This window comes from Penicillium subrubescens, assembly GCF_028828155.1.
Source record: "Penicillium subrubescens strain IBT 31985 chromosome Unknown utg000002l_segment0_segment0, whole genome shotgun sequence".
NCBI lineage: Eukaryota > Fungi > Ascomycota > Eurotiomycetes > Eurotiales > Aspergillaceae > Penicillium > Penicillium subrubescens.
The window spans coordinates 1,628,530-1,643,279 of NW_026643152.1; the positions used below are offsets into that span (position 1 = coordinate 1,628,530).

The 14,750-nt window shown below is 50.5% G+C and overlaps 5 protein-coding genes across 5 annotated transcripts; all 5 read left to right on the top strand.

Annotated features, from left to right (window-relative positions):
* Positions 1 to 5: 5 nt before the first annotated feature.
* N7473_001969 (monooxygenase) lies at positions 6 to 1,829 on the top strand (the record flags this gene model as incomplete). Its single annotated transcript, XM_057147909.1, has 6 exons — positions 6 to 234; positions 294 to 304; positions 427 to 713; positions 783 to 1,100; positions 1,172 to 1,314; positions 1,369 to 1,829. 6 exons carry the CDS (start codon positions 6 to 8, stop codon positions 1,827 to 1,829), a joined length of 1,449 nt encoding a protein of 482 aa, XP_057011563.1.
* Positions 1,830 to 2,636: 807 nt separating this feature from the next.
* On the top strand, positions 2,637 to 4,897 carry N7473_001970 (Acetoacetyl-CoA synthetase; the record flags this gene model as incomplete). The annotated part of the gene is made up of 5 exons (XM_057147910.1): positions 2,637 to 2,687; positions 2,755 to 3,767; positions 3,819 to 4,276; positions 4,328 to 4,668; positions 4,742 to 4,897. 5 exons carry the CDS (start codon positions 2,637 to 2,639, stop codon positions 4,895 to 4,897), a joined length of 2,019 nt encoding a protein of 672 aa, XP_057011564.1.
* Positions 4,898 to 5,509: 612 nt separating this feature from the next.
* N7473_001971 (glutamate decarboxylase) lies at positions 5,510 to 7,600 on the top strand. The gene is made up of 4 exons (XM_057147911.1): positions 5,510 to 5,848; positions 5,908 to 5,935; positions 6,014 to 7,179; positions 7,234 to 7,600. The coding sequence occupies exons 1-4, from the start codon at positions 5,610 to 5,612 to the stop codon at positions 7,346 to 7,348; spliced, it is 1,548 nt and encodes a 515-aa protein (XP_057011565.1). The 5' UTR covers positions 5,510 to 5,609; the 3' UTR covers positions 7,349 to 7,600.
* Positions 7,601 to 7,739: 139 nt separating this feature from the next.
* Positions 7,740 to 9,221, top strand: N7473_001972 (MBL fold metallo-hydrolase; the record flags this gene model as incomplete). Its single annotated transcript, XM_057147912.1, has 6 exons — positions 7,740 to 7,924; positions 7,978 to 8,008; positions 8,078 to 8,208; positions 8,296 to 8,557; positions 8,647 to 9,026; positions 9,215 to 9,221. 6 exons carry the CDS (start codon positions 7,740 to 7,742, stop codon positions 9,219 to 9,221), a joined length of 996 nt encoding a protein of 331 aa, XP_057011566.1.
* A 967-nt stretch (positions 9,222 to 10,188) lies between these two features.
* On the top strand, positions 10,189 to 12,626 carry N7473_001973 (uncharacterized protein; the record flags this gene model as incomplete). The annotated part of the gene is made up of 2 exons (XM_057147913.1): positions 10,189 to 11,482; positions 11,539 to 12,626. The coding sequence occupies 2 exons, from the start codon at positions 10,189 to 10,191 to the stop codon at positions 12,624 to 12,626; spliced, it is 2,382 nt and encodes a 793-aa protein (XP_057011567.1).
* Positions 12,627 to 14,750: the final 2,124 nt, after the last annotated feature.

Sequence of the window (14,750 nt, forward strand, 5' to 3'; positions counted from 1 at the left end):
ACAAGATGGCAAAATCTCAGGAGTGGGAAACGACAGATGTCTTGATCTGCGGATGCGGACCAACGGGTGCCATGTTATCGGGGTATTTGGGCAAACTCGGAGTTCGAAATATTGTTCTCGAGAAGGAACCTGACATCACGACTGATCCGCGGGGAATTGCTCTCGATGATGATGGGATTCGATTCTTGCAGGGGCTTGGATTGTACGAGCATGTTTTTACTAAAATGGGATCGAGTAATTGCCACCAACTCTCAGCCAACTTGAAGGGATCTGCTAACTCTTCATTTTCATAGATATGCCTAAGGTCCGGTTCGTCGGGGGAACTCATCATAGTCTGCAAGAACAGCCGTTTCTCTGTTTCGACACCGCTTCGGCACGTTAACCCCATTCCTCTAAGACAAGCAATATCTAATCTTACAAATACAGAGCGAAGGAAATACAGGTCACGTCGGAGTCCTTGCTCATAAGCAACCAATTCTCGAGAAATATCTCCGTATTGCCATGAAAAAAGCTGCCGAATGCGAGCTACGATGTAGCTGCGAGTTGACATCTATTTCCGAAGACAAGGACTGGGTATATGCTACATACAAAGATGTCTCGGGCACGGAGCGCAAGATACGCGCCAAGTTCCTCGCTGCGGCGGATGGCAAAACTGGATATACGCGGAAGATGTACCTGGAACCCAAGGGAGTTGAACTGAACTGGGCTGAACAGTAAGTCGTCGAACTAATGGTAACGCAGAAAAAACGAAACACGCTGACCAGTACGGCCATCCTCTTTAGAACAAAGTATCAAGAAACCTGGGTCGCATTGAATTGGCATCTACATCTCCCAACGCCAAAGACACACCCTACATTCCCATTATGGGATCTCGGATACACCCCAGAGCAGGTCTACGATCTATTCTTCCCCAACGACTTTCGGTTCCTTTGTAATCCCGTTCGACCCGCGGTCTGTGGACGGTTCGGTCGTCCGGAGGATCGATTGTGGCGGTTTGAATTTGTGATTATGCCTGGTGAGGAGGAGATGGAGATGGCTGGGCAGGAGAAAGTGCGTGAGGTGGTTTATCCTTATTTGACGCATCCTGGGAGTCGATATGGGTGAGTTTTGTTATGAGAGGAGGGGAGACGAGCTGGGGGTGCTGGATGATGAATGCTAACTATATGCGTAGATTGAAAGAGGATGTTGAGTTTCCTGAGGACTGTATCGAAGTCCTACGATCAAGACCTTTTCGATTTTCTGCTCGAAGCTGCAATAAATGGGCGCTCGACAGGGTGATTCTCTGCGGTGACGCAGCCCATGTCTTTCCACCATGTATGCTATCCGATATTCATACCACATGACATCCTCGACTAATCCTAAATCTAGTCGGAGGACAAGGCATCACATCCGGATTCCGAGACGCCATCTCTCTAGCCTGGCGTCTCTCCATCGCTTGTTCGTCTAACCGCCAACTCGACTACGAGCACCTTTTCAAAGGATGGTACCTCGAACGAAAGCAACAACTGGACAAATCTCTCGCCTCAACCGTCCACAACGGCGATCTCGTCAATGGAAGTAGTTTCATGCACCTCTTCATCCGCAACTGGGGTCTCTGGTTCCTCCAACTCATTCCTAGCTGGAAGCATTGGCTCGAACGAGGTCCTCGTGGCGAAGGTCCAACGCAGTACATCCACTCCCCAGGCATGCCATTCATACCCGAGTATAACGGTGGCCTGTACTTCCCTCAGACATATTGCATTTCTTTACAAAAGAATGCCGAGGTGCAATTCACCGACGATGTGATCTTCGCCGAAAAAAGATCCCATTCCAGATCGTGGTACTCCTGAACCATCCTAATGAGCGGGACAGTGCGGTTCAAGACCTGGCCAACATCAAGGCCAGTCCACTTCTATCCCCAGAGGAAGCAACCTTCTTTGTCCCCCGCACCAGTTGCGTTGACCAGGCGGGTACTTGTGAATACCCGCTCTTCCGCAGCGCCACTGGCGACGAATTCGCCCGGTCGGCGTTGTGTGAGTCCCGCCCGCAGCCGCGGGGATACCACGAAATGTTGATGTGGCAGAGTGTTGGAGAGAGACGGTATGCGGTGTTGCGATTTGATCGGTTCGTTTTTGCAACTTGTAAGGACGGAGTTGAGCTTGCGAAAGCGGTTGCTCACTTGGATCAGTTGTTTTGAGTCGTAGTGTTAAGGCGTTAGTGGGGCGCCACCATGTACTTACTGTACCCGTTATCCCTTCAAGTATTCTAGCATAATCCACATCAAATTCAACAACATGCCATTGAATCTCCTGGTAGTAGTTTCGGATAATTCGGAGAGCTGAATTGGTCTTACCGTAGCCCTGGTAACAGCGGAGTAGTCGATAGATCCCACTTGGTCCCTGGATACATACTCAGAGAGGTCTGAGGTGGGGTCTACTGTACCATCTCCCATGGGGGTCGTGGCGGCGCTTGGCGCGTCGGCCCTCGGTTGCTTTGGAGGGGGGCTGGTCATAAAGAAGCTCATATCTCACAGCAAAGACACGTAAACACTCATCTATACTGTTGTTCTGGAGCTTGCAAGAGCCTGCATCGTAAACAATGGCAGAAGCACCTCCCCCCGGAAGCTCTGGGAGCATCCCGACCCAGAATCAACACAGATGGGCCGGTTCCGACGAGAGCTGGAGCGATCGACTGGGAGGAAATTCAACGTGAGTGTTAACTCTCGCAAGATGAGAACCCTGTATACAGAGAACCAGCTAATTCCATCTCTCCCAGTCCTTCCACGAGATGTACCTCTACTCCATCCAACAGCGAACTGCATTCTGGGATTTCTGCTGGAAATTCTTCCCAATCATCCACGAGGGCAGTTACACTCGCGTCGTGGACGAGTCCGCCCGCATGGACAGCGTCCCATCCTGGTTCGCAGGCGTGAAAGTGAACTTCGCCGAGAATTTGCTCTTCACCGGTCGTGCGGGCAACACAACTGGTAAAGAGGATTCGAAGATTGCTATCACGGAAGTCCGCGAGGGTGATGCAAAGAACGCAGTTCACCTGACCTGGGCGCAACTACGCCAGCGCACTGGTGCCCTGGCGCAAGCGATGAAGGCTAATGGTGTAGCACGGGGTGATCGTGTTGCGGTTTGCTCGGCGAATAGCATCGATACATTGGTTGTGTTGCTGGCGACGACGGCGCTGGGTGGAATTTTCTCGTCTAGTTCGACGGATATGGGTGTGAAGGGTGTTTTGGATCGGTTATTACAGATTAAGCCGCGGTGGCTGTTCATGGATGATTTGGCGGTATATAATGGGAAAACGATTGATCTGCGCGGTAAGATGAAGGATATCGCTCAAGGGATGGAGTCGGTCGTTGAGTTTCGGGGTATTGTTTCATTGCCGCGGTTCGCCTCGGAGCCGGCTGATGTCAATGATATTCCTCGAGGGTTGATTTTGTCGAGTTTCCTCGCCAAGGCTGGTGGGAAGGATCACTTGGAGTTTGAGCGCGTCGATTTCAGGGATCCTTTCCTTGTGGTGTACTCTTCTGGCACGACCGGTCAACCAAAGTGCATTGTCCATTCGGTGGGAGGAGTGTTGTTAAATGGATTTAAGGAGGGTGGCTTACACACTGAATTTGGACCTGAGAGTGTTGCTTTGCAATATACCACCACCGGATGGATCATGTACCTGTCTGCCATTCAGACTCTGGTCTTTGGCTCTCGTGTCGTTCTCTACGATGGCAGTCCCTTTATTCCTGACGTGACGGCACTTGTGAAGCTTGCCGCTCAAGAGAGGTACGTCCTCTTTACCTTTTCATGCAAATTATGAAACTAATTGATGAACAGAGTCACCCATCTGGGTATTTCTCCACGATGGCTGCATGAACTACAGCGAGCAAAGATCCAACCTCGCGAGATAGTCGACCTCAGTGCCTTGCAGGTAGTCACTAGTACCGGCATGGTCCTACGAGACGCTCTATTCGAATGGTTCTACGATGAAGGTTTCCCTTCTCACACTCGTCTGAACAATATCTCCGGTGGCACTGATATCGCTGGATGCTTTGGCATTAGCAACCCACTGTCTCCCGTGTACGTGGGAGGCTGTGCAGGCTGTAGTTTGGGCGTGCCAGTTGAGGTCTACGACTCGACGATCGAAGGAGGCGAGGGTATCAAGGGTGTTGCGATCGAAGAGGGAACCCCCGGTGAACTGGTGGCTACCTCGGCCTTCCCCAACATGCCCACAATGTTCTGGGGCGATACCGATGGGAAGAAGTACTTTAATGCGTATTTTGGCAGGTTTGATAGTAAGTGACCCCCCTTTTTACTAGTTGATGAACCACTGCTCATTCCTACAGACGTTTGGACTCATGGTGACTTTGTTGCCATCCATCCCATCACCAAGCAGTTGGTCTTCCACGGCCGCGCCGACGGCGTGCTCAACCCCTCGGGTGTCCGTTTCGGCTCTGCAGAGATCTACCGCGTCATTGAAGGCCATTTCCCACAGGAGATCGCTGATTCGATTTGCGTGGGCCAGCGCCGGCCATCCGACACGGATGAGCGTGTCATGCTCTTCCTCCTGATAAAGCCGGGAGCAAGCTTTACCGCCGACCTGGTGAATCGCGTGAAGAGTGCGATTCGCAAGGAGCTCAGTGCCCGCCATGTGCCGGCATTTATCTTTGAGACTCCGGAGATCCCGGTAAGTAATCCCAATTGCAGTTGAATTGACTTTCTGGGTCGCAATGGGGTGAACTAATGCAATGTTTCACTAGACGACGGTCAATCTTAAGAAAGTGGAGCTTCCAGTCAAGCAGATTGTATCCGGAAAGCGGATCCAGCCCTCGGGAACCCTGCTCAACCCAGGCAGCTTGGAGTTTTATTACCGATTTGCCGAGGTGGAGAAGCTGATCCGCGAGAGCAAGCTCTGAACAAGAGCTGGGAGACGTAAATGTATTTCGGGAAACCAGGCAGCGAGAATTTTGGCCAGCGTACGGAGAACTTTGTCAGATATTAGATCGATAGAATCGGTCCAGACCGGCCGGATAGAATGGAATTCGTGTCGCAGCATTATGTCAACGTGCACAGAGCCTGAATAAGCCATTAGTGAAGCAATGATAATTGACGAGGTTTCATCAGAGGTGATTGAATCCACACCGCTGGTCCCGGTCAACGTGGCGCCAGTGGCTGGATAGTTGAATTAGTGAGGCCACAAGAGGATCGATCACTGAGGAGTGAGGAGGCGTGGCTAGTGGTCGTGGAAACTGGAAGAGGGGCGGCAAGAGGGGCAGATCGGATGTATCGGGACGAGGATCGTCACTCTGCCAAGCTTTGACCAAGCTTTGTCGTTGATGGGGGGATAAACCATTGAAAACGATGGTTTCATTGGCAGATCATAATCATTTATGAGGGATGAGAAGCGTAAGCGAGGTAGTGACTAAGATGAAACAGGAGGAATGGGACGATGGAAAGGGGTTCAGTGAGTTGTTGTTTGCAAGCTGAAAAAGTTGCGTACTGCGTCATGGTCCCCGCACGTGTTATTACCCAACTAAACACGCTCTGCTCTTTTTCTCTCCTCCTCCATCTTTCCTTTTTCCATTCCCCCTATTCCTCATTCTCAATCACCTCCCCCCAATTACAATCATGGTTCATCTTGCTTCCGTAAAGAATGACGACCAGGTCTTTGACCCCAAGTCCCGTTCTTTCGAGTCCATTCCTGCTCCCCAGCCCGATGAGAATGACTTCTACACAAATGTTTACGGTAGCCACTTCGCTACCGACCACCTGCCCCAGCATGAGATGCCAGAGCGAGAGATGCCTCGCCAGGTTGCAGCTCGTATGATCAAGGACGAGCTCAGCCTGGATGGCAACCCCAAGCTCAAGTAAGTCGTGGTCAATGGTATGCGGGGTAGGAACTTATGGGCTGACCGTCTTTCTGCAGCTTGGCCAGTTTCGTCACCACCTACATGGTATGATTTTAACAATCTTGTTGATGTTCCAATGGCCTAAAAGAACACGAAAGCTGATACCAATGCTCCATTTTGTAGGAAGAGGAGATCGAGGACATCATGACCGAGTCCTTCAGTAAGAACTTCATCGACTACGAGGAGTACCCACACTCTGCGGAAATCCAGAACCGCTGCGTCAACATGATTGCCCGTCTCTTCAACTGCCCGACCGACGCCCGGGATGAGAATGCCATGGGTACTTCAACTATTGGCTCCTCCGAGGCGATCATGCTCGGCACTTTGGCCATGAAGAAGCGCTGGCAGAACAAGCGCAAGGCCGAGGGCAAGGACTACTCGCGCCCCAACATCGTCATGAACAGTGCTGTCCAGGTCTGCTGGGAAAAGGCCGCCCGTTACTTCGAGGTTGAGGAGAGATATGTTTACTGTACCGAGGAGCGCTACGTCATCGACCCCAAGGAGGCTGTCGACCTCGTTGACGAGAACACCATCGGCATCTGTGCTATCCTTGGTACCACCTATACCGGTGAGTACGAGGATGTCAAGGCGATTAATGACCTTCTGGTGGAGCGCAATATCGACTGTCCGATCCACGTTGATGCCGCCAGCGGTGGCTTCGTCGCTCCCTTCACCGTGCCCGAGCTGGAGTGGGATTTCCGTCTTGAAAAGGTGGTCTCCATCAACGTCTCCGGCCACAAGTACGGTCTCGTCTATCCCGGCGTGGGTTGGGTGATCTGGCGATCCCCCGAGTACCTGCCAAAGGAGCTGGTGTTCAACATTAACTACCTGGGTTCCGACCAGGCCAGTTTCACCCTGAACTTCTCCAAGGGCGCCTCGCAGGTCATTGGACAGTACTACCAGTTGATTCGTCTGGGCAAGCATGGCTACCGCTCGATCATGGTCAACCTCACCCGCACTGCAGACTACATGGCCGATCAACTGAAGCAGATGGGCATGATCATCATGAGCCAGGGTCGCGGCAATGGTCTGCCCCTGGTGGCCTTCCGTCTGCCCCCCAACGAGGACCGCGTGTACGATGAGTTCACAGTGGCGCATCAGCTGCGTGAGCGTGGCTGGATTGTTCCCGCATACACCATGGCCCCGAACAGCAACAAGATGCAGCTTATGCGTATTGTGGTCCGCGAGGACTTTAGCATGAACCGCTGTGACAGTCTCATTACTGATTTCAAGCTGGCTCTGCAGACTCTCGAGTCTATGGACCAGGGTATGATTGCGAAGTACAAGTCGTAAGTTTTGCCTTTCCGGTCAGTAAGAAATTGTCCAACTAACCCAGATTCTAGGCACATGCAGAGCCACCGTGCTCACCCGCGCCACAAGGGACACTCTCACAATAGCTACCATAATGAGAAGCACTCTCTGCAGGGTAAGTCTGGCAAGACGCACGGCGTTTGCTAAATGGGCCGATGTGGTGCATCTTAACCCGAGTAAAATCCTGAGTTTTACTCAATTCCTGTCAACCCTGTGAATATTGTTTTTTCTCCTCCCTTCGAGCTTCGCCGTAAACCTCGAGTTGATATGTGTTTGGGCTAGGCACAGTGGGCCTCCCTTGACGCTTATGTCTCTGTCTGCCAATTGTATGTATGGCCCTTACATAGCAGATTTCCGTTACGATTATTTGAATTGATCCATGAACTATGAACTATGAACTATGAACTATGTTATGGTACCTCATGGGATGTTGTCCGTTGACGTCATGTAGACGCGATTTTGAGTGTCGTTTTGGTTTTTATGCGTAGATAACGCCCTCAACCGTTTTCCAAACCATCAGGTTACATATAGAGTCAAAATGACTGGCATTATGCAGGGCATCTTCATCGATCCGACAGTTCAACAACCCCCAACTCGTGATCTCCCTCGTGCAGTCGTTCTCCCCGATACCCTCCCAACTCCCAAAGAGACGAAACATCATCCGACTGATGGTGGCAACGAGAATGCCTCAGTATTTTTTGTCGGAAATGCGACGGTGATTATGTTTGTGGAGTTAACCTCTTTCCGCAATAGTAGTAGCACACTAATTGATACAGAGAGTGGGCTGGAATTCGGATCATGACCGATGTAAGTGGCTATATTTAATATACTCAAGTGTCCTTGAGTATAGTTCGAGCTCTTTACTGACCTTACCAGCCCAATTTCCTCCACGCTGGTGATCACGCCCAGTTCGGTGCGGGTGTCTCGAGTGAACGACGCACTAATCCTGCCGTTGAGTTGGATGATCTACCTCGGATTGATCTGGTTCTTTTATCACATTACCACGGGTGCGTAGAATGCACCAACAGACCTTTCATTGTCCAATTAACCGGTCAATTAAACTCGGAGGAAATGAAAAAGCTAACGTCAAGTAGTGACCACTTTGACCAAAAAGTTGAAGCCTCCCTCCGCCGGGATATCCCTATTATCACCAGCCCCCACGCACGAACCCAACTCACCAACAAAGGCAGCGAGTCCTTTACAAACGTTTCTGCACTGGCTCCCTTTGAAACAAGTCTCGTCGAGATATGCGGTACTGGGGGAGCCAAACGACCACTGCTCCGTATCACAGGCATGCCTGGTAAACACGTACCCAGCAACGCGGTAGTCGGACTGTTGAATAAAATGGCCAATGCTGTACGTATTACCCAGACAAGATATCCCAACACTCATCCTCTAGACGATACTGTTTGTTACCTTACTAACCCTCCTCTCTCTATTTATAGATCCCCCCAACAACAGGCTTCATTCTCGAACTCGGCACCAGCACCGACACCCACGATCCCACCGACTTCACCCCAGGCTACCGCATCTACATAACGGGCGACACCCTAATGACGGAAGACTTACACTCCATCCGCCTAAAATACCCACCCGAAGAAGCACCCATCGACCTCATGCTCGCCCACCTGGGCGGAACAATGATTCCCTCGCCCACACTCTCGCCGCTCGCGTTCATGGTTAGTATGGACGCGGCGCAGGGAGTGCGGTTGATGAAATTGATTGAGCCGGAGGTGACGATTCCGATTCATGTGGATGATTATGAGGTTTTTGGTAGTGGTATTGGAGAGTTTTGGGGGGAGGTTGAAAGGGAGAAGAGGGGGAGGTTGGATGAGAAGATTGTTGTCTTGGGGAGGAGGGAGTGTTTTCGGTTTCGGGTTCGAGGGGAGGTGGGGAGGATGAGGGGGAGAAGGTTTATTTTGGGGGTGGGAGTAGTCCATGATATCCATTCATGTACTCGATGGATTGAGGTTGAAGGAGGAGAGAACATTGGAAGAGATGTGGTGAGGATAGAGGGTGAGGGAGTTTGGAGTATGAAGTATAAAATATAGAGAATAGAGAAGGAAGTATGGAGAATCTAGTATAGAGACAAAAAGTGTTAGATAGAGGGATGCTTTGAATGGCAATACTAATTGAGATCTATCTAAATCGAACAGTATATGTAGAGTGTTCATGGTCAATAGTAAACAAAGCTCGTATAATTGGCAGATCACCGTTTTAAATGTGTTTCAGGAGCAATAATGATCGTCATCGTCTCCTTGTTAAATTGTGATAAAAATAAGTTGGAGCAATGCATGCTTCATGTACTATGCACTCTATATGCCATGCTCTGCATCCTGCAAGCTGATTGAGATACATCACAATTCAATATCATAGAGGTGATCTTTTGTTTCAACTTTCGAGATTCTCGTTTCGAGGACAAGGCCCGTGTTCATTTGTTTAGTCTCTGCGCTTATTGCCTCTTGGCCCCCACAATCCGCGCGGATACGAGGCTGATGCTCTCTGTTGGGCTGTGGTGTTGTTTTGACTTTTCTTTGTATTTGCCCCAGAGCCCAAAGCCTCGAGTTATTATTATGGAACGTACTACTATCTCAATCTCTCAGCTCATCTGAAGATGTGATATCAATGTGATTCTCATCCTCTCCACTCATTCTTCTCCTATGATCATTATCATCTCCATTCATCGTCCTTTGATCCCTTCACATTCCACTCTCGACTCCACCTCCCCTCCTATTCTTCTTTCCCTCGTAAACCTCTCGTGGACTCTGATCCTGAGAGTATAAAATTAGAAACAGTCCATCCAATCGTCTTTCACTGCCGATCACCACGAATCCTCCACTCGTTCAGCCTTCCCGCTGCGTTGTTTCCTTCGTGTACACACGCCCCCTCCCCACCCTCCGACCTCTCAACTCTCTTCCTCCTTTTAATCTTGGAAACATTTGGATTTGCGTGGCTCATGGACCCTGACTGTGGCCCTTGACCAAGTCATGCCCCTCTTCAAGAGCAGAAAGTCCAAGTCCCCATCCAATCCTCCATCGACTCCTTCTCCTCCATCGCGATATCCTGCCCGCTCCGTTGAACAACTGGTTCACCCCGCGTTTGTTGCTCCACCGGCCCCCATCAACAACAATAGCAATCACCGACTCGACGAATACCCAGACCGTCACGTCTCGGATTATCGTCTCAACTACGACGGCCCTGCGACTGCTACTGACTTGCCTCCGCCACCACCTTCACATCAGCGGCCACCTCAGCTTCAAGAACCCACCCAATCCTCCTCCGCCTCCTCGTTGCACCGCTCCCAGAGCCAGCGTCAGCCCCACCTGCAACAACGCGACCGACCGACGGTCAGTGTCGTCGCCCCTGAGGAGCAACCCCAACCTCGTCGTTCCAAAAAGAGCTTGTTTGTGCGACCGTCGTCGGGTTTTCTGGAGCGCAAAGTCTCCGTCAAAGGGAAATCCATCTCCCATCCCATCTCCCAGCCCACGTCGCCGCAACATTCCCCTCATAATACTTTGGGCCCGACCAACGAGGATCAATATCAACAACATCTACCGAGCTATTCGGACAACTCGTCCCCCGTCTCGAATAATCCATCATATGACCCGCGGGCCGCATCACTAGCCTATCAGCAACAGTACCAGCAGCAGCAATTTTTGCGATCGTCGCGCGACAATCTCGAGTGGCCCCCGCAGCAGCAACAATCGCAGCAACCACCACCGCCGCCAGCACACCAGTCCCACACGCAATCGCAATCCCTTTCACTCCAACAACCCCTACCATTGCACCATCGCCCCCTCCCATCCCCTCTCGAGCGCTCAAACACCGATCCAAGCTTGCTCGAGCAACCCAGTAGCCGCCCATCGCCCACCGACGCGCCGCCCGAGTCGCCCCGTTATACCCCCGATCACCTGGGCCATCGAGGCCAGCAATCCCAATCACGTTTCCAGCAGGATCTGGTATTAAATTCCCGGCCCCCTTCCCGGCAGACCCTGGAGCCAATTGCCCCAGTCCGTCTGCAAGTCCATCCTGACGCCATGCAGCAGGCTTCTACACAGGTGCCACCCCAGAGCCAGCCGCAGCAGCAACAGCAGCAACAGCAGCAGCAGCCACCCCCAACCCCACTCGCAAACGAACGGGCCCCGGGCGATTCAGATCGACGGGGCAGTACCGTACAGACCATGCCAGAACCGGGACGGGGTACTCCAACCGGGACGCGGACACTTGAAGACCCAAGCGAGATTGATGTGCGGGCATTACTGCAGAAACATGAGGAATTGCGTGAGTTGATGATTGGAGAGCAAAAAGGAAAACAAATAATGCTAATTGAAATGAAGAAACCAAATATTCCAAGGTGAAGCGGTACTACTTTGACAAGGAAGCGCAAGTACAGCATCTCCAGAATACGGTGGCACATCAGCGTATGGCCGTGTCTCGCACTGTATTAGATGATAATGAATACGCAAACCGGTTCACACGGCTGGATGGAGCTATCAAGGATCTGGCCTTCTCGGTGCGCAAGGACTGGCGTGGTATCCCGACATGGTTGCATGGTTTGGTGACGGATGATGCGACCACCGTGGGTACCAAGGAGATGACGGCAGTTGGTAGGGCCGTGATCAGTCGATGGTTAGTGGAAGAGGTCTTTCAGCGACATTTCCATCCTGCCCTGGATCCAACCCTGAGCATTCAGTTGAAGAGTATCGAGATGAATCTCCGACGACAGCAGATGCGGCCGTCCACAGATGAAGACCGCGAGAATGCAATTGTGCGGCTGTCCAACTGGCGCCGAACAACGTTTGACGGACTCGGTGATACACTGTCTACTCCGGCGGCCCAAGAGCATCGCGCAGAGCTAGTCGAACATTCAACTGCAGAGCTTGCCTCATTCCTGAGCAGTCAGTTGCATGATCCAGCCTTGCCAGGCTTGGAGGCTGGTGTGCGGATGATCATCGAGAATACCATCAACATCACGGAGAAAATCCCCCTCGAGGCCCGCGACGTTTGTGTGGAGTACTTCCCACCTAACATCACCTTTGTCGAAGGGTACATGAAAGTGGAAGGCGGACTTCCACCTCTCACGCATCAACCCCCACCACCCGCAGACCAGGAGCCCGATGACTCTGCCGCTGTCGAGGACGACTCCTCGCCTGCTTCCAACTCGACCGGACCCGGGGACATCGTCTCCGCACCTACCCACAAACCTCAAAAGAAGTCTGTCTTTGGAGCACTGATGGGTCGTAAACCCGCCGGCCCAGCACCAACTCGCCCCTCCGCTGGAGCAACCCATGAAGAGAAGCCCGCTCCAACGGAAGAACGCGAAACCCAGCCACGCATCCGATTTGCATCCTTCCTAACAGTGGAAGTACGCGGTAAAGGTCCACCAATGGTTCTAGTCAAAGCCCCCGTATGGATGATAGAGTGAGAGTGTCAACGCTCATACGCCTCGTTGGTGACGGAGGGGGAAGAGATACAAGACAAGGAGAAACGCAGTTGTACATAAAACGCAGGAATTCTTATATTCCAGCATGGCGATAATGACCCACGATTGATAGCATTGATATCCCCACCCGCTTTCGATTTGTGTTGTTTGGGGCACCGATCATCTGGCTTTTATCTTTTTGGGAGGTTCTTTGGATATATAGTGTATAGGTGGATGGATTGATGGATGGAGAGCATTATCGATTTTTTTTGAACTCTCTTCATACTAATCTTAAGGACCCTCTTTGTCTTGGTTAGGTGGATTGCAGAGATTGGCCTGATGTTGATGCCCAAGCATAATTAAAGATCTCCAAGTTGGGTATTCGTTCTGGATCTATATTATCCTACGTCATCGCGAGTGAGAGACAAGCCAATCTCAAGGCTATATAGACTGTCATTGCTATAACGTAAGACTCCTGAAACCCTTGATTAGTTAGTTTCTATTAAAGCCACATATTTGCCCCGGCTAAGTTTTACAGTAACTGATCTCAAGCGGGTTGCAAATTGAGCCCCATGACGTAAGATCGTCGGGACTCAACCCCAGCTACCTGACAGTACTATTAACACTCCGTACGTATGGACCTATAGCTAAAGCTAGAATGATCACCTCAGCAGATAATCTAGCGTCCCCTACAGCACCTATATGTAACAAGACTACCTCTCGGGAGGAGACAAGAATTAAGCTCTTATCCCTTACAAGATAACACCTACTGGATTACGTACATCTCCACTTGATAACATCACGATCGATCTGACTAAATAATGATGTAATTACCAAACAAAAATACTACAGTAGAACAAGATTGAGATATTCTTGCTTTACTCGATGCATTTGGAAGTAAGTCCCTTTGACTGTCATGGTTTATTTAAATAATAGGTACTCCTTCTACGCTGTACAATTTCTGAATCTCTTTACACATTCTGTACCATTGGAAGACCTACAACTATGCACTTCAACCGTCAACCTTCTCAACGCGCGGGACTAACTCCAGTTACTCGCGGGTTGCGTCCAGTATATTCGAATCAGAAAAGATTCGCTGCTACTCAAGCAGGGAATAAAGGGGGAACTTCTCGTTTGTATGTATCTCATCACCTGTCAAAGACATATTCTCAGTCCGAGTCAATCGTTCCCTATTAACAAATATTGTCCGTGATAGTTTGCTAGTCGCCATCGCATTAGGCGTCCCAGCATCATTCTATCTCTCGCAAAGAGGAAGTGCCAGTCAGTCCCATCCCATCCCCACCACAACCCTTTGTCATTAACCTCGAATCTAACAAAATTTCAACCCAGAAACAACCACAGATACAAGACAAACCAATATAACCACCCACGACGAGGTCAGTCTACACCCACCCCATGAACAATACCTAATATTGAGTATCCAGCTAATTTCCATATACGAGGCAGCCACGAGCAATGGGCCCACCCGGTGGCTCAACAAGTATGTCGGCAAAACAGCAAGGTCTCTCGAACGCGGATACGATGCATCCGTATGTGAATGAACCGGGGAAGAGTAAGAAGGGGGAGGGGGAGACTGATACGGCGAAGTTGAAGGGGACTGTTCGGGTTGATAGGCCGCAGGTATGAGAGTCGTTTGGAAGTTACATAAGGAGTTCTTGAAATTGTGGATGAGGTGCAGCGCTGGCCACGTTTGTATGAGTATTGGAAATGTATGATATGGCTTTAAGTACCTATAGAATGAGATTTTTGTCAGTACACTACAATCTACATTAACCACCAGCATTAAAAAAAAATGGTTTCATACATAGGAGATCAGCATGAGTGATTGAGAAAAATCCGTCTCGAATCTTCTCTAAGGCTAAGTGCCTAACAAACTCAAGATCCTTGACGTAACATGCGAAAGCATCACTCCTGAGAGATAACTTGAAGTTGCAAGAGCTGATCCAAGGTTCAAGTCCCACTACCTTAATCGAGGTACTCCACTTGACTGAGGTCATCAAATCTGATCTGAGATTGACCAACCTGTTCAAACCTCCGCTAGCTTATAGATTTCATCGATTTGCCTTAAATGACCTACTCCATTCGTTAAATGGACACTTGAATCAG